We start from the raw sequence: 23,129 nt of genomic DNA, 5'->3' as shown, positions 1-23,129 counted from the left end.
ACCAGTGTAATTATAGCATCTGTAATAGTGCTCCTCATAATATACTAGAAGACCACTTTGCAACTTACAGAAAGGCAGTAAAGAAATGAAGAAATGTTTCCTGGAATGGAATTTACATCATTTTTGAAATTATGTGGTAATATAAATGTAAAAATTAAATAAAATTAAATATAAAAAATAAATATAAAAATAATTTAAAATTTTATGGTAATGTGTAAGAAGGTATAATCAAAAGGAATGCTAAAGAATGAAAAATTGTATATACTGCTATCTTAACATCTTGATGGAGATACTGGACATACCTAAATGTTGTGTCCTTTACTGGCATCTTATTGCATCTGACCCATTTATCGGAATCAGGATCTAATCTTTCAACCCAGTATCCAGTGATTGGGCTGCCACCATCATCGTCTGGCTCACACCATGTGAGAGTAACTGCATCTTTAGTGATATCAGAAGGTTCAAGGCGAGTTGGAGGTCCAGGTGGATCTATAGGCAGAACAAGGATATAAGTGTTACATGTCCTATATATAAAAATGACACCTAAATCTAAGTTTGACACAAGAATCTTTCTTTTTTTTAACAATTTTGGTCAACAGATTAATGAGAAACTTACCAAACTGAAATTTAGCTATTATTGGAGAGGCCTGAACTGGTTCACCAACACCGTACATGTTTTCTGCAGCAACTCTGAAGATGTATTCTTTGTTAGGTGTTAATTTGGTTGCCTTGTAGTTTGTATCCTTGACAGTTGATGAAAGCTTGTGCCACACTTCGCTGTCGGTCGCTCTTCTCTCCACAACATAGTTTGTGATTTTAGATCCACCATCATCACGTGGTGGGTTCCATGTTAGAAGGCATGATTCGTTGGTCACATCTGTGATGTCAAAAGCAGCTGGTGGTCCAGGTTTGTCTGTGGAGGAGATTACACACTCAGGAAAAAAAGCATTTTTATAAAAAATCCTTTTGTTTTTAAGGAGTAACTGCAATGATTTTGCCCATTTTTGAAATGACAGCCTCACTCACCCAAGACGTTCACTTCGACCACTGCAGTGGCCCGACCACAGACATTCACAGCCTCGATGATGTATGTGCCGGTGTCACTTCTCTTACTATCCAAGATAGTCACTGTGGATTTCTTAGGAACGTTTTCAATGCTGATTCTTTTGTCCTGCTTCAGAAGCGTATCGGCCTTCGTCCAAGTTATTTGAGGTTCCGGTTTTCCAGTTACAGTGGCAGGAAGTTCGATCTTCGTTCCTGCTTTTACGGTGAGACCAGCGAGCAGCTTCACATCAAGGAAAATTTCTGGAGCCTCTAAAATGGGAAAAGATTTTTTACAATGTTAGCAAGATCAAACAATTAAAGGCAGAGGCCTGGTTAATAACACAAACCCCAACATACATACCCTGTGTATCCACCGCCTGGATTTCATCTGTGGGTTTGCTTGGTTTGCTAGGACCTTGCCGGTTTAAGGCCTTCACACGGTATGCATACCATTTGCCTTCTTCAAGACCAGTCACTTCCATTCTATCAGAAAACAAAACAGGATATTTTATGATAATGCACATAATCTGTAGTATTCATAATCTTTCTAAAATGTATACCTACTCTTGACAGAATACTACTCCTTAAATTAATTCTAGGTTGCTTCAGTATTGCAAGTAATGAAAACCTTGGAGAAGGGATAAGTTCAGCAGCACTTTTTAAAATTGGACAGGCACACCAGGGGAATTCTGAGTGAAAAAAAGTAACAGATTTTCTAAAAGAAAAGCACTCATTTTAGTGAGTAAGATGAAACATTTACTCGTGTGCCGTAATTATAGTTAAAAGCATATATAGATATTAAATATAAATATAAAATAAATATATAAAACATAAAAATAAAAATAATTATGAAAACCTACTTTGTTTCTGCAACTGGTTCTCCACAGGCAACCCATCGATCTGAGCCACGTGGACATTTTTCAACTATGTAGCCTGTGATGCGTGAGCCACCATCATGTTTAGGTGGATCCCATGTTAGGAAGATGCTGTTGGCTGTTCGGTCTCTCCATTTAACATTCTCTGGTGGGTCAGGTACCGCTATAAACATTTTAATGAGATTCAGTCTTAGCTAGGTCATCTATGAAATCTTCATGTTACCAACCCGTGCCATTCCCCACTCCCCATAACTTTGAATCCAGGTCTAAAAGCAAAAATGGTAATAAGAGGCTAGACAATACATTGCCAAGAATGTACTCACTTGCAGGAACTGACATATTTACAGGTTCATCAACATATGCAGGTTCTCCAGGGCCACATTTGTTACGAGCACAGACTTTAAATAAATACTCTTTTCCTTGAACAAGATCTGGAACTGTGAATTCTAGGTCAGTCACGGAGTCTGTAACCTGGGACGAAGAAATACAGTTACATGTCTCCCAAAAACCCTTTGCCTGAGTCAAAAGCTTTTTATCATGAACAGGGATACAAATAGAAATTGTTTTTGAATGGTAAGGATTATTTCATACTAAGGAAAAAGCTGCAGAGAAGACACATAACATTTTAAACCTAGGATATTAAGGTGAAACTTTCCTAGTGTATGGAGGGCACAAATTGCACGGAGCACTGGGTGTGGGGCATAAACAATGAATTTTGGAACACTGAAAAAGTAATTTTAAAAAGGTGGCAAAAACCCCTCAGATTGTTTTTCAGACAATCTGAGGGGTTTGAAGTGGCGGGGTGGTGGGAGGTCGGGGTACCAGGTTGTGGGTATTATGGAGGGCACGGATTGCATAGAGCACTGGGTGTGGTGCAAAAATAATGAATACTGTTATGCTGAAAATAAATAAAAAATAAATTTTAAAAAAAGGTGGCAAAAAGATATTGATGGCAAAAAGGTATTGATTCTTTCCACTAGCTTGGTTACTGGAAACATGATTTTAAAGATTTTTTTTTTTAAATTTTTTTATTAGAGAATGCTTGTGAGAGAATGAGCAGGGCAGGGGCAGAGGGAAAGGGAAAAGCAGACTCCCTGCTGAGCAGGGGCCACCCCCCTCCCCAACAATGCTGGGCTTGATCCCAGTGCCCTGGGATCACAACCTGAGCTGAAGACAGATTGCTGAACTGACTGAGCCACTTAGGTGCCCCTAGAAATATGGTTTTAAATCAAGGTAAAAAACAATACTGAGTATTGAGTAAATAATAGTAACAAACTGAGGAGGAAAAAAAAGGGTAGATTGGGCCAATTAGGATAATCTAGTAGCATGAGAAGTCTGACCACCAGGGAGTCATGTGCTTAGTGTCCTTAGAATGGCTTATAGCTTAATAGGCCATATTGGGTACTTATCAGATATGAAATGAAAAGGTTAAGTTTTATTTTTTCATGAACTTAGTAGAAAATTTGGTAAGGCATAAAATAAGGCAATTATACCAAACCTTGGTTGAACTACCTCATTAAGTTTGTGGTTCATTTTTTTTTTTTTTTTTTTTGTATTTGTGGTTCATTTTTAGCAAGGCAAAGGGAAACCATATAAACTTTGCATGGCATCCCAGCATGCTGGGCTTTCCCCAACTCTTTTTTCTGGAGATGGCTCATTGCTGCTCAAAACTCACTTTAGTCCATGTTTTCCGGCTGACTTCTCGCTTTTCAACAACATATCCTGTTAGTGGACTTCCTCCATCATCATCTGGTGGTTCCCAAGTCAAATGTACCGAGTCTCTGGTTATGTCACTAAATTTCAGCTCTTTGGGAGCACTTGGGCGAGCTGAGAAAATGTAGTCAGAAATCAATATAGGTAATAGCTTGAACCAGTATGTGTTAATACTGTCAAGTCACCTTATATAACAAAAGTTTAGGTACTTACCAATTACATTGACATCAATTTCCCCAGAAATTGCTTTCACACGATTTTCTAATTTCAGTGTATAAATGCCCTTGTCTGGACGTTCACTTGGAGAAATGACAAGTTCAGCATAGGCAGATAAGGTTTTAATTTTCACACGGTCCCCTGCTTCTAGTACTTTATCTCCAAAAGACCAGGTTGCACTTGGCCTTGGATAGCCTGTACTTGGAACCAGGATCGTGATAGGATGCGGGACAATAACTTCCAGACCATCTTTGAATGCACTTAAATCCATTGTTGGTTCAACTACCAAGAAGAAAAATTAATGAGTTTCTAGTACTATATTTAAGGCCCTGGTACCCTGAAGTAGCTACATGCTATTCCCAAATCTAAAAACAGAATATCCACTTACCAAATGCATCATCAGCAGTAAGAGGACCAAGAATTTCAGATGGATCTGAAACACCAGCTTCATTTTCTGCAGACACTCGGTATAAATATTTATCTCCTTTTTGTAATCCAGTAACCTGAAGTAATGAATCAGCAGTTGTAAAAAAATGTGCATTTAAGTCCATGACCATACACCAAATGTTTTTACAGATGCAAATTCCCTACCTTGTAAGTCAGTTCAGGGACAAGTCTCTTATTGCAACGAATCCAATTATCTTTTCCTTCTTCACATCGCTCAATTATATAACCCAATATTGGGCTTCCTCCATCTTTCAGAGGAGGCTCCCATGTAAGTTGAACTGACGACTGAGTCTGATCTGAGGAATTTAGGTTCACAGGAGGACTTGGTCTCTCTGGAATGGAAGAAAGAGTTGGAGCACACCATTTAATTCAGTGACAATTTATTAAGATAATGTATAATCATTTCTATTATCCCCATTATCCCTATTATCAGGTTTATTGAATTTACTGAATTAAGTAGGCACAGTCTAGATTTCTGTGATTTTGTTCATGTCTTTCTGATGTCCTACCTTCTCATTAACTTTATTTTAATTAATAGGCCTAATTTCTAGATTTCATGGAGTAATTATTTCCTTTTTTTGATGGGCTTACCAATTGGATCAGCAACTTTGACAAAGGGTGTGGCTGCACTTGGTTTCCCAACTCCAATTCGATTTTGGGCTCTGACCCGGAAACTGTACTCCTGTCCTTCCACCACATCGGTGACAGTTGCAGACAGGTCTTCAGCTCTCACTGTCATAGCAGTGTCCCATCTGATAGAAGTCTTATCTCTTAATTCAATAACGTAGTTTGTAATCACAGCTCCTCCATCATACTCTGGTGGCTCCCATGTCAGTGAGACCCCAAATCTATTTATATCAGTGATGGCTACGTTCAAAGGAGGGCCGGGAACATCTAAGAAGAAAACATGGCTTTGGGTTAAATCAGGGATAAAAGCAAAGATAAGCTCCTTTGCAATTTACTTAAAAACTTCTTACCATATTTACTCCTTGCTTCCACAGGATTGTCAGTTTCTACTGGTTCACCAGTGCCAACTCTGTTCCTTGCACTGACACGGAACAGGTACTCAACTCCACCTTTTTGTAGTCCAGTGACAGTAAACTCACAACTGTCCGCACGATCCGTGGCCAGAACCCACGTCTTCCTTTTGATGTCCCGTCTTTCAACAACATAACCTATGATTTTGCTTCCACCATCAGTTAATGGCTCTTCCCAGCTGAGGCTTACTTCACCATCAAATGTTTCCGTCACTTCCAAGTTACGTACTGGCCCCGGAACATCTGAAATTCACGTATGAAAATTTTTTTACTGTGTTACCATGCTTTTGGTTGTGCTCTACCAATCAAGTCCAAGTGATGCAAGGGCTTACCAATAACTTTTAAATTGATGAATCCTTCTGCTTTTCCATGTTTGTTCTGAAGCACAATTTTATACCTTCCTTTGTCTCCTTTCTTAGCTTCTAAAATTCTGAAAGAAGTTTGTTCAGCTGTAGTATCAACAGTTTTTGAAGACAGAGGTTCATTTTCTTTAAACCACTCAGCTTCTGCTTTAGGGTAGGCATCATAGGGCACCACCATTGTCAGAGGCTGGCCAACATCAACCACAAGATCTTGGTCACCTGTCTTGATTTTAGGTGCAGCTGGTGAGAAAAAGAACATGTGAATGCTTCTGAGTTATGCATCACAGTCTAGCTATACCACAGCTTCTTTGCTATATATTTGTTAGCAAATATTGGTTACATAACCTTGGAAGTATATTACAATAACTTTAGAGCAGAGAGGGCATCTTTGCAAATTGTCAGACTTGAGAACAGAGGATTAAGGCTGATATAAAACTGTAAAATCTCCCTTCTTTGCCAAAAATAATAATGGAGAACTAAATATAGAACAAAACATATTTGTTTGTTTTTATAAAGTAGGCATGTCTTAGTTCAAGATAAACCAGACAGAATTTTATGTACAAGGGAAACTGGCTTTTTCAGAATGACAACCCATAAGGATGTCTTGGAAGCTTGAGTCAGGATGAGAACAGACCTAAGACGGTCCAGAGGGGTTTGGAAAATAGAAGAGACCAGAGCTTTCTCTGGGTCGAGGTTTTTGGGGATGAATTTCAGGGCAATATGTTACTTCTAGGAAATAATGAACAGCTACCATGTGCCAGCACCTGTTCAAGGTTCTAACACATAAAGAAGAAGCTATCAATGACCTCTTATTCAGGACACTTTGTGGTAAGAGACATTAGAATAGTTAGACGTGGGTAGAGCCTAGCAGAAATAAAAGGTTTCACAAGCATTATCTAATTAATTGTGAAATCTGAAACTTACAGAGTATCTGTGATATTGTAAGGATAACTGAACACAAAAGAAAGGGATTTACCTGCCAGTTCTAGCTTAGCTCTGGCTTCTTTGTCTTTGGCAATAAATCTGTATTCACCCTGGTCACGAGGTTGAATATTACAAATCTGTAGCCTGTGTACCTTTCCTTCACTCATCATCTGGTGTTTGTCACCCTGAACAATGACCATGTTATTTCTTAGCCACTGTACTTCCACCTTATCTTTGTTGAGCTCAGCCAAAAAGACAACATCGGCACCAGGGGCTTCCAGAATATCCTGGGGAGGCCTGATGATCTCAACAGGGATTTCTGAAAAGAAAATATAAAATGAATACTAACGTTCGCACTTGAGTTAACGACCTTTAGAGGCTGGTACTAATATTAAAATTGTCCTTGCACTCAGTACGTACCTTCCACAAAAAGTCTGGCTCGAGATTTTCTGTCTTCTACTCCACAAGCATATTCACATTCATCATCCAGCCTGCAGTCTTTTATAATGAGTCTATGTATCTTTCCATCTTTTTCAAATTTGTATCTGAGAGAAGAGATTGAATTATTGCTTATTGCTCAGCCTAATGATCACTGAGTCGTCACACATGTACAGGTAGTTCCAGAAATAGAACTTAAGAGGCTCTCACTTACTTTTTGCCTTCTTTGATTTCTCTCCCATTTCTGTACCATTTCACATTTGCCTTCTCTCTGGAGAGCTGGCAGGAGAAGACTGCATCATCAAACTCAGTGACTGTCTGGTCTTCTAAGGGCTCTACAAATTCCGTCGGGGCTTCTATGATCAGAAGCTCAGCAACAGATTTATCTTGTCCAGCCGTGACCACGTATTCACCCTCATCTGGGAAGCCACAGTCTTTAATGATTAGAGAGTGCTTGTATTTATCAATTCTGTATGAAACACGGTTGTCTAAAGGCACCTCTTCTCCATTTCTGGTCCACTTCAGGGTTACGTTGAGGCGATTCACCTTGCACCAGAATGTGACAGTTTTCTTCTCCATTGTTTCAATATCTTTAAGAGGCTCAATAATCTTCAGGTCTTCCTCTGTTGTAAAGGAGAAAATGTTGACTTTAACTGTGTTCAGAGTAGATACTGATTTAAAAACTATTGTCGATACTACATAAGTGACTTACCTTCTACTATCAGATTAGCAGCACTCTTAACATTTTCACCTCTGTGATTGGTCAGAGACACACTGTAATTGGCTTGATCATCTAATCGTGCATCTCTAATTCTGAGTGTGTAGACCAGGTCTTTTTGGAGAATGATGTATTTTGAACTATCAAATATGGCCTCTTCATTTCTGAACCATTTGGCTTTGGCACCTTCTGTATTGACTTCACAGTTGAAGACGACTTCTTGTTGTTCCTTTACACGAGTGTCCTTTAGAGGAACTATGATCCTGAGTTTTTCTGAAAGCAACCGACAATTCTTAGAGTACGAAGAAGGACCAACATAGAGGCAACTGGAAGCAAACCCAAGAAGCTAAAACCAACTTACCAATTACTGTCAAGTGAGCTGCTGCTCTCGCGGCTCCAACCATGACTACGTAAGTGCCCATATCTTGTAATGTGGCATCTTTCACAACCAGGATCCTCTTTTTGCCATCAGCAATAATGTCATATTTGTCTCCTGATTCAAGTGTCTTATCATCCCTCTTCCACTGGACTTCAAAGCTTTCCTTTGATATAGTGCAGACAAATTCAGCCTTTTCTCCTTCAAGTATTTCAAGGTTCTGAGGCTTTGAGAGAAATTCAGCAGCAAGTTCTGGAAAGAAGAAGTTGCAAGGTATTAAAAACTTCAGCTTCTGTTCCTTATATGCATCAAGTATGAATTCTTAAAATATGATTTATTGTAATTTTCCTACCGTGGACTTTGACTTTGCCATCAGTTCGAGAACTTGGGAGTCGGCAGTTGTAGCTGTCGGCATCCTCAAGGTGAGCGTTCTGAATGATTAGGATTCTCTTTCGTCCTTCGGTAAGGATTTCGTATCTTCCTGTTTCAATGATCTCTTCATCCCCTTTGTACCAAACCACTTCTGCTCCAGGCTTGGAGACTTCACAAACCAGTTTTATAGTGTCTCCTTCATTAACTTCAATGTTGCCAAGATTTTTTGTAAAGACAGCTTCTTCTTCTGCAAGAATAACAACAACAACAACAACATTGAGTTCAACTAAAATTATTTTTTTCCCCAAAACATATACTTCTGCAAAGAAAGACTTCACCCTTACCCAGTACGGTCAGCATGCCAGAAGTTCTTGCTGTCCTTACTTCACAGGAATACTCTGCTTCATCATCCAGTAGACATTTGTTGATGACAAGAATGCGCACAGCTCCCTTAGATATGATGTCATACTTTTTGCCCTTTTTGATTTCAGCACCATCTTTAAACCACTGAACCTATATTTGCGATACATAGACACTTTTCTCAGTTTTCTTATTGTTCCTTCACCTATGTGTCCTTAAGAGGAATTAGGATTCTGAGTTTTTTTTTTTTTTTTAAACAACCAACAGGACCAGAGTGATAAATACAAATATAACCTAGACCCAAAAGGGCAAGAACAAACTCCTTCCATTATTGTTAAGTTAGCTGCTGTGATGCTGCTACCAGTTGTTAAAGATAATGGGATCATATATGAGAGCCATAGAGAGGGCTTTAGGTATCATGTAGACTAAGTCCTTTGTTTTTGGATGTGTAAACTGAGACAGCTGATTTGCCAATGGTAGTTAATGAAATACATGAAATTACAGATATTTGTTCTCAGCCTAAGAACACAGCAATTTCATATGGCCCAAACCAATAATATCTGAATCTCTTGATTGTAAGTCCATTGGTTTTCAAGTGATAGTTAATGAATAATACTACAAGGAGAATAATGGGATCAAGTATGCATTTCACACCAAAGTAATAATCTTTAATCTGAAGCAAAGTGATACTCAGATCTGATTCACTTTCCCTTTTTTTTTTCCTGTTTTGTCTGGGCCAAAAGTGAACAGAGGTATCTGACAACACAAGACAGCAATCATACAGTCACAGACCTTAGCATTTTCTCGGGAAATTTCACACTCAAATCGAGCCATTTCTTTTTCTTTAACTTGAAGATCGGTGAGTGGTCTTAAGAATTCCACATGAGGAGCTGTAAGAGAAGGTCGTCAGAATTCAAAATGAGGTTTCTAGTAATTTACTCTGACATTTGCTGTCAGAGTACTCTTTGTACAAAGTAGCAATTTACTCTGGCCCTTTGCAGGGCCTTTCCATCTTAACAGGCTACAACAGACTTTGAAAGCACTTAGAGCTGCCATTCACATATGATGCTTTTTTTTTTTTAAAACACATCTCTGTAGGTTTCATAAAACTATGTGGCATACTGTATGTCCAATAGATTACATATCTGTATCTACAACCTATCAATGACCAACAAGGTTCTCCTGAATGATGGCCAGAAGGAAAATTCTCTTTGATACTCCTCCAGAGAAGGAAAGTTCTCTTTGATACTGCTCCAGAAATCAGACCATTTCCTGATACTGTCACAGGAAACACCAGTAGCAAAGAAACATTATTTTATTTAAGGCAGGCTACATAATAATCTTGGAGAAATTAGCAGAATTCAGTGATAATGCAGCTTGAAGTGCTATAACCAGTCTTGTCTATGGCTGAGAGGCAATTGAAATCACACATGCTTAGCTTTTTTCTTTCTTTCTTTTTTTTTAATCAGCTTCAAAGATGTCACACATAAGTCAGACATCTATTAGTGCAACAAAGCAATATGTTTTGTATGGGTGGGTGATTTGTTGTTGTTTTTTATATATCTCTCATTTCATTTATTTCCAGAATTAAGTCAGCCGATGGGTATGATCAGAAGGCTGCCCCCTTGTCCTTCCTCCTTTTAGGGCTCCTTGTGAGTCCTTCCCAGGATGATCGTTCTTGATCAGTGAAACTCTGGGACACAAATGCTGGCCAGTGGAATCGAAGATATGCTCATGGTGGCTGAGCTTTCCTGGTGTGGCAGCAAAGGAGATGACAAAGGCAAGAAGGAGACCCAAGAAGCTTCTCTCATTTGCTAAAAGCAGAGTGCCCACAAAGAAGAAAGAATAAAACAGTACAAGACACATGGGAGCACAATCAAAGCCACTATTTTGTAGCTGTTGACAGATGGGAAGCAACTAAACCAAACAGCAGCTATCGCACAAAAATACACACTGGAAAATGTTATCACTGGACAAATGAATGAAGGAAGAAAAGAGCTAGCACGTGACATTTAGAAACAAGATGTATTTTTCACCAAACGAAACGGTAATGCTAAAAACCATTAGCATTCTCTTCATTCACAGGATCCAAGAATCCAGGCTTCGCTCCACCTTATTTTCCCTTCTTATTTTCAGAGATAGACTTGTGTAAGCGGGCTTTATCATACTACAGCGGACTGGAGTGTGATCCCATTCAAACTGAAATTTCATGCTCATTTTCTAGCTGTTCCTGACACCTGAGAATTCATTTCTTTCCAAGTGGAAATTGTTTTCCTTTCTTTCTTTCCTCTTTTTTTCCCCCCTTTTTTAAAATCATGATTCCTTTTTTGTCTCTCTCATTCAATTTGTCCTTATCTGTCTCAGGATATTCCTAGGGTAGCTTTACGGCTCTAAAGAAAGAGCACCTCTGCTCACTGATCAGAAGCATAGTGAAAGGGATCAATGTGTCCTTATCAGACCAGATGTAGTGGAACAGCTTTTCTTTCCTTTTCCTTCTTTTCTTTTTTTTTTAAACACATAAAGGATCAGGTTGTGTCAGTATTGATATTGTAAGTTGCCAAGAAAGCAGTTAGGCCAAGAAGGGCATGCAAACGGTGTCAGGGTTTGTTGTTGTTGCTGTTATCAAAGAGTTGCAAATGAAAAGTCCCATGTAAGAAGAATACTTACGCACGACATTCAGGTTACAGGAAGTCTTAAAATCCTTAGCGTCACAAGTGTATGTTTTAATATCCTCTGGGGTACAGCCGTGTATAATAAGTTTTCTGACCCTGCCATCAGCCACAATTTCATACTTCTTGCTTTTGAGAATTTCTGTCCCATTTTTGAACCATTTCACCTTAGCATTTTCTCTGGATACTTCACACTCAAGGACGGCGGTGGCTTCTTCTTCAACTGTCTGGTCCTCAAGAGGCTTAGTGAACTCAACGGGGGGTTCTGAAAGAATCACACTAATTAGGCAAGGTAGTTTTCCTTTCCTTCTCCAAGAGTCTGAGCACCTCCTTAACTTTCTTCTGAGACTGCCAGGGTTTTTTTCTGTTTTTAAATTGCTTTTGTAAGTCTTGATTCCATTTGGATGCTTTCCTCTAATAATGATATTTCATCATTATTGATACATACAGAGGAAAGGTGTTTTAAACCATGCGAAACATCGAGGACATAGTAGCGGAGCGTCAGTTAATAACACAGTAGATACCCAGTTTGATAATAATTCTTCCTCCAGCCATTTATTGAAAGCAACATAAACAGGGGGGACAGGAAGAGAAAGTAAAATATATTCTACTTCATTTTGACTTTTTTTTTTAATAGTCTGTGAACTATTTTGTTAGGCCAAAAAAGTAAAATTCGAATACTTGGTGGATTTTAATGATCTATGGTACTCCTCATAATTGAGAGTTGATGTTATTTATGAACCTCTGCATTACACGTTTTTAAAAATAAGCCTTGTAATTACCTTTCACGAAAAGGTTGGCATGAGTTTTGAAATCTTTTGCTCTTAGTTGGACTTCTCCAGCATCTTCTAACTTTACATCCCTCAGAGTAAGTGTATGAACTTTTCCTTCTGAACGTGGGACCACCTAATTTTTTTAGGAAAAAAAAAAAAGGCACAGTTTAAGACTATATGAAACAGCAATTCAATACATACGTAGGTACATTTAATTCACTTAGGTAAATAATTTGAAACATTTCTTTCCAAGTTGTTTTATAAGCATATATGTATATATATATATAGAGAGAGAGAGCACACATGCCTTTGAAAATGATTTTAACCAGTTGTTTGGAATCTTTTAAGGGAATTTTAGGCTTTCCTATTTATCCTTATATAATTATTAAGTGGCCTTTTATGTTGAAATGCCTAGGTGAATTTCTGTTTATACTTCTGTATATATATATTTACATAGATAAATATTTTCTTCCATTCTGCTACTGAGTTTATATATATGATAGAACTTGGAAAAGCTAAATCATGAAAGGAAGGAAAAAATTACTGGATACAGAAAGCTGCAATATTGTGATCTTAGAATATCAAGACAAACGCTACCATCACTGTTAATATTTGGGTGAGGAATTCTTGTTGTAAATGCAACCTTAGGTGGTTTGAAGAGGCAGTCTGTAGAATAATGAATTGTCCAAAGGAATACACCTCATTGGTGTGGGCTGCCATTACGTCCCATAATTGTGGCTTGCACAATTATAAATCAGCCTACAGACAGGGCCGTCTTCATAGTAGTAACGCTGAGATGACAAGGGCTGCTTCTAGTTTGCCCGTAGAAAAGTCTGCGAGATGCTGTGCCCTGTCATTGAGATCGGTTTTACACTACTTAAGAGTTCATTTAGATGAAATATAATGTGAAAGTTATTACCAGTGAAATTTATTATTCTGGTGTGAAGGAAGAGGTCAAGAATAAAGTTTCATATGAAGATTTTTCTTAATTAAGTCATGGCTATATTTAATATAACAACCTAAATAATTGAGAAAGGTCGAAAACACAATAAGGGAATACAAACAGATAGGAGAAGGTAATTAAGATGTCCTGCATCACAGTTACTTATTCAACATGATGCTTGAATGGGAAAAAAAAATTGTTTTTGTAATGATGTTTCCAAATAAATTTTGGACTGTGAATTCAGGCTCTTCTTTTAAAGTATTTCAGATTCCAACCCATCCACAGAAATAGCTTATGGATTTACACATTGTTTTATCATTTAAATTCCTCTGAGGCTGCTCCAGACTATTCTGTTACCAAGAATTTGTCTCAGAACACAGTGGTTCTCGGTAAATAGCTCATTTACAATGTACCTTGACTATGTTAAAAAAGGAAAAACTAAGCTGAATTTTGTGGTGGTTTATGTTTGTAAGGATAACGTTAACGGATTATCCTTTTAACATATTGTTAATCTATCATGGGTGCATATTGCTGTAATATGTGACTGATACGTAATATGTGACCAAGCTGTTAAAGTTTAAATTCATAATTATTAAAGGCCAATTAAGACTAAACTGTGCTTTCTCAGACTGATGGCCAAAGGAAAAAAAGTTTTCTCTAAAATTTTCTTTTTTGATTTCCTATTATAATCCCTGTATTTGTTTGATTGCTGTAGTTCTGGAGGCTAAACATTTTGTAAACTGAATTGAAAGGCCTGAATTAAATTGGTGTTAGAAAGTTTGTTATGAGGGGCTCCTGGGTGGCTCAGTGGGTTAAAGCCTCTGCCTTTGGCTCAGGTCATGATCTCAGGGTCCTGGGATCAAGCCCCGCATTGGGTTCTCTGTTCAGTGGGGAGCCTGCTTCCTCCCCTCTCTCTGCTTGCCTCTCTGCCTACTTGTGATCTCTGTCTGTCAAATAAATAAAATCTTAAAAAAAGAAAGAAAGTTTGTTATGATAGCTTTAAAGAAAGCCAGCAAAATGTAATAAAGTGATTTTACTACTTCATAGTTATATGTAAGTTTATTTATTTATTTATTTATTTTTGTGAGGGAGATTGAGAGAACATGAGAGTGGTGGGGCAGAAGGAGAGAGATAAGTAGACTCCCTACTGAGCAGGGAGCCCAATCCCAGGACTCAGATCGTGACCTGAGCTGAAGCAGATGCTTAAACAACTGAGCCACTTAGGTGCCTCTCTTTAAGTTCTTTTAAAAAAGAGACATAAAAGTAATACAAGAACAAGTTCACAAACAGCTAAACTGTTTCATATTTTAGATGGCTAAAGTAAAGAATTAAAATTCTTGTGCCAAAACAGACCCAAGGAGGACCCAAAGAATTATAGTAAGGTGATCTTTTTTATTCCTGGAAAGAAGTTTAGTGACCATATATATATATATTTAAATAAAATGTGGATACATTTTTATGAATCTACATTTCAAATTAAAATAGTAGCATTTCTTACATTAGAAATAATGAGACAGGATCTATAAAGAGCTCCTCAAACTCAACACACACAAAACAGACAATCATATAAAAAAATGGGCAGAAGATATGAACAGACTCTTCTCCAATGAAGACATACAAATGGCTATCAGACACATGAAAAAATGTTCATCATCACTAGCCATCAGGGAGATTCAAATTAAAACCACATTGAGATACCACCTTACACCAGTTAGAATGGCCAAAATTAACAAGACAGGAAACAACATGTGTTGGAGGGGATGTGGAGAAAGGGGAACCCTCTTCCACTGTTGGTGGGAATGCAAGTTGGTGCAGTCACTTGGAGAACAATGTGGAGATTCCTCAAGAAATTAAAAATAGAGCTTCCCTATCACCCTGCAATTGCACTACTGGGTATTTACCCCAAAGATACAGATTTAGTGAAAAGAAGGGCCATCTGTACCCCAATGTTTACAGCAGCAATGGCCGTGGTCGTCAAACTGTGGAAAGAACCAAGATGCCCTTCAACGGACGAATGGTTAAAGAAGATGTGATCCATATACACTATGGAGTATTATGCCTCCTTCGAAAGGATGAATACCCAACTTTTGTAGCAACATGGATGGGACTGGAAGAGATTATGCTGAGTGAAATAAGTCAAGCAGAGAGAGTCAATTATCATATGGTTTCACTTATTTGTGGAGCATAACAAATAGCATGGAGGACAAGGGGAGATGGAGAGGAAAAAGGAGTTGAAGGAAATTGGAAGGGGAGATGAACCATGAGAGACTATGGACTCTGAAAAACAATATGAGGGTTTTGAAGGGGCAGGGGGTGGAAAGTTGGGGGAACCAGGTGGTGGGTATTAGGGCACGGATTGCATGGAGCACTGGGTGTGGTATAAAAACAATGAATACTGTTACACTGAAAAGAAATAAAAAATTAAAAAAAAACCAATGAGACTGATCTTTTAATTAAAAAAAAAGCTCTTAATTTGATCAAAAGATTCTCAATAGCAAAAGAATAATATAGTCCTTAAGCAGTGTTCCTCTATTGAAATCACGAGTTTAAAAACGTCCAAAGGATCAGCCAGTTCTCTGCATTTGGACATGAAAGCAATGAAGCCACACTTCACAGGACAAATGTACATTTCAAAAAAAAAAAAAAAGCAAACTTGAAGGTGGAGATGCCTCTATCACCCAGTTGAGTATTTATTTATTTATTTATTCATTCATTCATTTATTTTTTTAAAGATTTTATTTATTTATTTGACAGAGAGAGATCACAAGTAGGCAGAGAGGCAGGCAGAGAGAGAGGAGAAAGCAGGCTCCCTGCTGAGCAGAGAGCCTGATGCGGGACTCGATCCAAGGACCCTGAGATCATGACCTGAGCCGAAGGCAGCGGCTTAACCCACTGAGCCACCCAGGCGCCCCCAGTTGAGTATTTAGAACACCTTGCTTCAGGGAATGTGTCCTCACATGTAGCTTAATTCTCATGCTGCCATTTCAATGCACAGTGGCTTTTTCTGTCCTTCACAAAAGAGGAGACTGATTGGCCCTTACTATCTGTGTAGCAGGCAGACTGTCTGCTACTGAATTCCCCTTTAACTGCACGGTACAAAACTCTTTTTTTTTTTTTTTTTGTTCAAAGGCGTTTGCCTTCCTATTAATTACTTCACTCAGCTTTATGGCTCTTTGTTACTTGGATCCCTTTTAACATTTATTCCTTCACCTCTTAAGTTTGATTTGTATTGAAGCTTTGATGCCATCTTCGATATGATTTTTTTAAATACTGAAAAAAAAGTCCTAGAATAATGTACCGCCCTTTATTTCCAACCCATGTTGGACATTCTCTGTAGGTTTTATTCCAATAATTCAAAATTAATGGAGAATTATAAAGATAATTTAAACATACAGACTGCTGTGGGGGGCAGAACAGATAGCTCAGTTTAGGGAAATTATGTTTTGGGTCTATCTGAATGGTCATTTCAGTTTTTACTTATTGCTAACATTTTAGCATAGAAGAGTGAACACTGAGAGGTGGTTATTTCCTCCATCTTTTTTTTTTTTTTTTTAGGATTTTATTTACTTATTTGACAGAGAGAGAGATCACAAGTAGGTAGAGAGGCAGGCAGAGAGAGAGGAGGAAGCAGGCTCCCCGCTGAGCAGAGAGCCCATGTGGGGCTCGATCCCAGGACCCTGAGATCATGACCTGAGCCGAAGGCAGAGGCTTAACCCACTGAACCACCCAGGAGCCCCTATTTCCTCCAACTTAATGTATATTTGCACACACATGTGGATAACCTCAGAGCCCTCCTTGTCACAACTGTCAGCTGCACTGTAAATAGTCCACTTGGCATTCCAGAATTTGCACAGCTCAAAGCACTTGAGGGTTAAAAATAGCTTTGGAGAAATGCTTGAAGAGCAAATCTGCCCAGAAGTTATCTCAACTACTTGATCAACTGCCTGAAATGGAATTTCCATCTTCTCTCCTTAATCCCCTTATATGCAGAACACTAGACAGCATGGAGAAAATCAGTCACAAAACTTAATGTGGGCTGTGGTTATAAGGCATCTGATCAGAAGGCCTTTTTGATCCCTCCTGTCTTCCAGTTAATCAAACAAACTATCACTGATAGCTAATGAGAGTTTGCCTTTTCCTCAAAAAACAAAAAACCTTATCACACTTCAAATTTTTATTTCCACTTCAATAAAAATACCATCAGGTTAAGTCCAACAAAGATGTGATAAATATGCTTTCTGATTTCAACAGAAATCAGGCTAGAGTAGGGCAGGGGAAGGGCAAGGTTTAAGAAGGGCCATTAGAAAGAACAAAGAACAAGGAACATACTGGTGGAGATGGAGAGCGTGAGAGCAACCACACGCCTGCTTTTTACCTTATCGCTGGGCTCGAGTTTCTTCCCTTTGAGATACCATTCCACGGGGATATCCTCGTAAGAGAGCTCACAGTCGAAGGTGGCTGTCTCCCCTGCAGTCACCGTGACATCCTTCAGCGGCCTCAGAAGACCAATGACTCGTGCTTTGCGAGAAGAAGAAAACATCTCAGGATCACTCATTTTGTAATTCCAAAAGAATGAATACACTTAGTTATTAATCTTCATGGTTGCTCTCTTCAAGAAGGAAAGAGCTGCAGGACTGGCCACCGTTTTAACTCTCATGTGAATGTGGCCCCTTGGTGCCGAGAAGGGGAGAGCTGGTAGCTGGAGGTGGGTATTTGTAGGGGCCCTGCCGTTGTGATGCACGAGGTCAGCAAGAAATCTGCGCTGCATCTGTCTCTCTGCCAGGAATCAAGTTCCTCTTGCTACATGTGGTATGTGACTTCCAAAATAACTAAGACTGTGATTGGGAGAGGACAGGGGCCCCGCGATCACATAGCCTGTCCATATCCATCAAACACTTCGCACCTTCCAAAAATGTTAGCCCAAGCACCCCGCCTCCCTTCTTGAGTCCGAGTGCCCACACAGCTGAGTTTTTCTATAGTGCTATCATTACAGGCATCGAGGGATGGGGTCTTTTGGAGTGCTCACTTAGATCCTCGTGGTATGCATTACTGCTCTGAATGGAAAAAGTACATAGCAGGAGAATATGACTTGCTTAAGTTTCTTTTGTTCCAAAGGCCGGCAAGGTCAGGGAAATTTCCAAAACTTTGGAATTTGAACCTTTGTGTGTAGTAGGAGGTCAAAAAGTAAATACAAGAAAGCCAGTTTCTGGACCTAAATAATGTTTTATAATTAATTAAATAAATCCAATTACTGTTAAGTTCATTTTCTGCAAGAGCACATCCTTTCTTTTCACTAGGAACACGTCCAACTTACGTTTCACTCGGAGGTGGGCACTAGATTTCACGTTGGCAGCTTGGAAATCCACCCCGCCAGTCTGATCCAGGCGGCAGTTGTGCAAAATCAGGAAGTGCATTTTACCTTCTTCCTTGATCTCACAATCCTGTGCCAATGGAGAAAAAAAGGTTTCATAGGAAACAATCTTTGGTATTTTTTCCAAGGCCATCCTAGCTTAATGAAAGGAATGTCACAAATAACTAGCGAGGAAATTTGATAGAGTTTTGAGCTCTTTTTCATGAGCTCAAAGGTGGCAGGTACTATCAGGAAAGCAAGTGATAGTCTGTCTGTATAATTTGGAACCAACTAGCAGCATCACAGGATATCTGCAACCTTATACCAGTACGCCAGATCAAAAGGAAGGCAAGCGTGCCTGTCTGTGCACAGTTGTAGATCCTAGTGTCTCTCTTTGGCCTGAGGTCTGATAGAGAACCTGATATCACATTTTAAAGGCCCTGCACACACTCTGACTTTTTGCCTATCCTTTTTTATGTCACACAGCTCCTCTAGTTGTTGACAAGTTCAGAAATAGCCTCACAGGTGTCTGGAGTAGTGGCTCTCCCTTGAGTTTCCAGTTGGCATGGATATCCTCCTCTGAGATTTCGGTTTCAAAGCGGGCCGTCTCAGTCTCCATCACCTCCACGCTGTGCAGAGGCCGCACCAGCTTGATCTCCCGATCTAGAAAAGGGAACGGGTGGCATGGGTCGTTAGCCTCTGGCAGAAAAAACCCCAGCAGCTTCAAGACTGGAGCTCCCAGGAGTCTCCTCACCTTCAATGTTAAGCTTTCCTGAGGTCTTATCTGTCCCACAGTCACAGGTATACTGTCCAATATCTGGTTTCAAGGCTTTCTTTAGGATGAGTATGCGCTTCTTGCCGTCTGCCTTAATGACAACATTTTTGGATGGCTCTATTTCCTTCCCATCCTTAAACCATTTCACCGGCGCATCTGCTTTGCTAATTTCACACTGTAGAACCACTTCATCTTTCTCTACACCAGTGTAATCTTGAAGCTTTCCGGTAAAGTATGGATCTCCCTCTGCAAGTGAAGTATAAGCGAAAACGTCTCATTAACCACCAAGAAAATGCAATCCCTCAGAAAGTTCAAGAGGCAGCTTGCAGTGTTCTGGGCATACTTTAAAATGGTACCAAGCTTTTTCTTATTTAACATGTTCATGTTCAGAAGTTCTCTGTATGTTAGAAAGGAAATCAGGGCAGTGATTTATCAAGAACTAATCCATCTATCTTACATTTTGAAGTATGTTATTGACAGTAGTTTGAAAGACACTATGAAATTTAGCTTCAAATATACTGACATGTTCTTTTATGACTCAGCTAAATTTCAAATTCCTTAGCAAATTATGTCTACCTTTAAGCTTTAAGATTCACATTATTAGTTTTTCTTATATCAATATTTTGCCATTAATAATTTCTATATATGTTAGACTTCATATGTAATCTGCTTGATATTAAGGGGTCAAGAAAAATAATGACTTTGATGAATGTAACTTCTGTGTTTCTTCTATCTCTCTCTTTTTTTTTTTTAAAAGATTTATTTATTTATTTATTTGACAGAGAGAAATCACAAGTAGATGGAGAGGCAGGCAGAGAGAGAGAGAGAGAGGGAAGCAGGCTCCCTGCCGAGCAGAGAGCCCGTTGCAGGACTCGATCCCAGGACCCTGAGATCATGACCTGAGCCGAAGGCAGCGGCTTAACCCACTGAGCCACCCAGGCGCCCTGTGTTTCTTCTCTTAAAAGAAGTTTGAAAACACTTTCCTTGATAAAGTGGGGAGAAAGGAAGTATTTATAACCTTAAACATGACAGAGCTCAATAATTAAGAGTTTTATTTCTGATCTGAACTGGCTGTTTTGTGAGCTTGAGTCTTCATGACATGAAAGTCTTCATATTTTTAGGTAAAAAAATTTTATGAAGATGACTGATAACACATGTGAGAGTTTCTCAAGGACAGGGACTGCTTCCATGCACAATAACCCTTGAAAGACTATCTTATACAATAGAGATTCCATAAATTTTTGCTGAGTTTAATGCAATAAATAGAAAAAAACCAAAAAACAAAAAAAAACACCTACCGAGCACAGTGAGTTTAGCTTCTGAACTTAGCCCCATAGCTTCCACTCTAATTTGAGAGGTATCATCTATAGAGAGGTCCCTGAATGTGATGGAATGAGTCTTTCCTTCATCGTCCATCCAGACCGACCTGCTGGTGTGCAGGCGCTGGTCGTTCTTGAACCACTTAACCCGGATGTTGTCATGGGAGAGCTCCACAGTGAACACAGCACTCTCCCTCTCCTTGGCTGTTACATCCTTGAGTGGGGTGAGGAATTTGAGTCGAATTCCTAACCAGAAAAGAAAACCTCATTAATTCCCACCCTTCAGGAGGAATTACAAATATTAAAAAAAAAAAAATTTAAAATGTGGTCTCTTTCATAAAGAATATTTACCTTCAATGATCAATTTGGCACTTGTATGTTTATCTTCAGCTTCAAACATGTATTTTCCTTCATCTTCAAAAGCAGCTGCCTTGATCACCAGGGAATGTTTAGTGCCGTCCTTTATAAGCTCAACTTTGTCATCACCCATGATTTCCTGGGTTCCTTTCAGCCAACGGAATGTTTTGGGCTCCCTGGACACCTCACACTCAAACTTAGCCTCATCTTTCTCAAAGACTTTAACGTCACTGAGAGGCGTGATGAAGATGAGTGGCAGTTCTGCAAAGAGAGGATGGGGTGGGTAAGGCCAGATTATGCTTCCATTCATGACCCCCGGTCAGCTCAGGGCCTCGAAGTCTTGCAGAGAAAATAACAAAAGGGTGTCTGACAGGCAGCGCATACCTTTCACTTTCAGATTGGCTGCAGATTTGGCATTGGCGGCCTGGAAGGAGACCTCCCCTGTCATATCCAGCTGGCAGTTATAAAGGACCAGAATATGCTTCTTCCCATCTTCAATGATCTCACAGTCCTATTTGGAGTGAGAGGTAGAAGGACAGAGCAAGAATAACGTCACTGTTATAACTGGTGATCCTTACCAATCATCAAGACATTTTAGACCCAAAGCCTGTCTTTTTTTTTTTTAACCCCTAACAACTAAGCAAGCCCCTGTGTGATCGGATGATCTTGACTTACAGGAGAAGCAGTTAAAGGCTCTCCTTTTAACTTCCACTGGCCATGAACATCTGGTTCAGAAAGTTCAATTTCAAAGCGAGCTGTTTCACCCACAAACAATTCTACTCCGTATAGAGGTTTTTCCACTTTTATTAGTCGAGCTGGAAGTACACAGAGTTTCGTTAGGATGACTGAACACATATACGGTGTGCGTAGAGAGGGTGAGATGAAAAATTCACAGCAACTCACCCTCAACGTTAAGATTTGCTTTTGTCTGGTCGGTGCCACAGTCACACATGTATTCGCCTTTATCTTTAAGCTCTGCCTTCTTGATTTTTAGGATGCGGCGCAGCCCATCTGTCTTGATAGAGTGTTTTGTGGATGGTACAATCTCTTCACCATCTTTGAACCATCTCACTGGCACGTCTTTGCTTACTTCACACTTCAGTATAATCTCATCCTTCTCGACTCCAGTTTTGTCGTGTAATTTCACAGTGAAGTAGGGATCGGCCTCTGGAAAAGCCAGACAGCAGATCATCAGGAGAATGTGAAGATTAAAGTTTACTGGAATCACAAGTGGTAAAATACTCAACGACCACCCCCTCGCTATCCCCAAATTGGCTACCCAGTCCTCATTGGTCATGTTTACCTAAGACCTTCAGGTTTGCGGTGGAGCTCAGGTTCTTAACTTGAGCCTTTATCTGGGATATATCATCCAGGGTCACTTCTCTCATTTCCAGTTTGTGAGTCTTGCCCTCAGAGGAGATGAGTACGGTTCTGCTCGTGTGGAGTTTGGCATCATTTTTGAACCAGACTACATGCATTTTTTCATGAGAAAGCTCACAAACAAAAGTTGCTGTTTCGCCTTCTTTCACCGTTTGGTCTTCGAGAGGCGATATGAATTTCAGCCGTATACCTGCAGTGTTCAGTGTGGAGAATGTGCTTAGAAACACAGTTTACCTTCAGAAATAGTCTGCTCTAATCTGCCAACATCAAAAGGATCCATTTCACATAGCATTTATTTATTCACCTTTTCAAATGGATCTATCCTCCATTAAAATAAGGGGGAGGGTTTCTTTTGGTGACGAAGTGACAGTAAAATTATGGTGCCCACTGTCACTTATCCCTATTAGACCTTGGTGTCTGTGGCATAAACCTTGAGAGTTGGCTTTTCTCTCTGTAATTCAAGTACTCGACCTCAGCTTTGACTGCTAAGCACCCACCTCAGAGATGGCCGTCTTGAGTGAAAACAATGCCAGCCACAGACTAGAGCAGCAGCCGGCTTGGGCCCCTCCCCACCATGCCCCATAAAAGGCTCCTCTGTTTCTGAGACCTTGGCTGATTTTGAAGACTGACCACTCAGACAGCTTGTTTTGTTTTTCCTTCCCTTAATTTAACTTCCTGCTG

At 39.5% G+C, this 23,129-nt stretch overlaps 1 protein-coding gene across 1 annotated transcript in view; it reads right to left on the bottom strand.

The window, feature by feature from the left end:
* LOC309843473 (titin-like) overlaps positions 1–23,129 on the bottom strand; it is a 275,519-nt gene that overhangs the window by 87,332 nt on the left and 165,058 nt on the right. The window contains 33 exon segments of the mRNA XM_082688984.1: positions 303–489; positions 617–913; positions 1,027–1,314; positions 1,406–1,527; positions 1,905–2,082; positions 2,243–2,390; positions 3,595–3,746; positions 3,846–4,130; positions 4,237–4,351; positions 4,440–4,627; positions 4,887–5,189; positions 5,273–5,575; positions 5,665–5,934; positions 6,671–6,937; positions 7,039–7,163; positions 7,271–7,679; positions 7,769–8,047; positions 8,136–8,402; positions 8,503–8,769; positions 8,867–9,035; positions 9,675–9,772; positions 11,550–11,816; positions 12,334–12,457; positions 17,643–17,785; positions 18,582–18,708; positions 19,141–19,280; positions 19,372–19,638; positions 20,691–20,957; positions 21,063–21,329; positions 21,453–21,579; positions 21,744–21,883; positions 21,972–22,235; positions 22,372–22,638. Coding sequence (XP_082545110.1) covers positions 303–489; positions 617–913; positions 1,027–1,314; positions 1,406–1,527; positions 1,905–2,082; positions 2,243–2,390; positions 3,595–3,746; positions 3,846–4,130; positions 4,237–4,351; positions 4,440–4,627; positions 4,887–5,189; positions 5,273–5,575; positions 5,665–5,934; positions 6,671–6,937; positions 7,039–7,163; positions 7,271–7,679; positions 7,769–8,047; positions 8,136–8,402; positions 8,503–8,769; positions 8,867–9,035; positions 9,675–9,772; positions 11,550–11,816; positions 12,334–12,457; positions 17,643–17,785; positions 18,582–18,708; positions 19,141–19,280; positions 19,372–19,638; positions 20,691–20,957; positions 21,063–21,329; positions 21,453–21,579; positions 21,744–21,883; positions 21,972–22,235; positions 22,372–22,638 — 7,117 coding nt within the window.

This window comes from Mustela nivalis (assembly GCF_964662115.1).
Source record: "Mustela nivalis genome assembly, chromosome: 11".
NCBI lineage: Eukaryota > Metazoa > Chordata > Mammalia > Carnivora > Mustelidae > Mustela > Mustela nivalis.
Note: the sequence above shows the minus strand (reverse complement) of the source record. Positions and strands in the feature narration are given on the sequence as shown.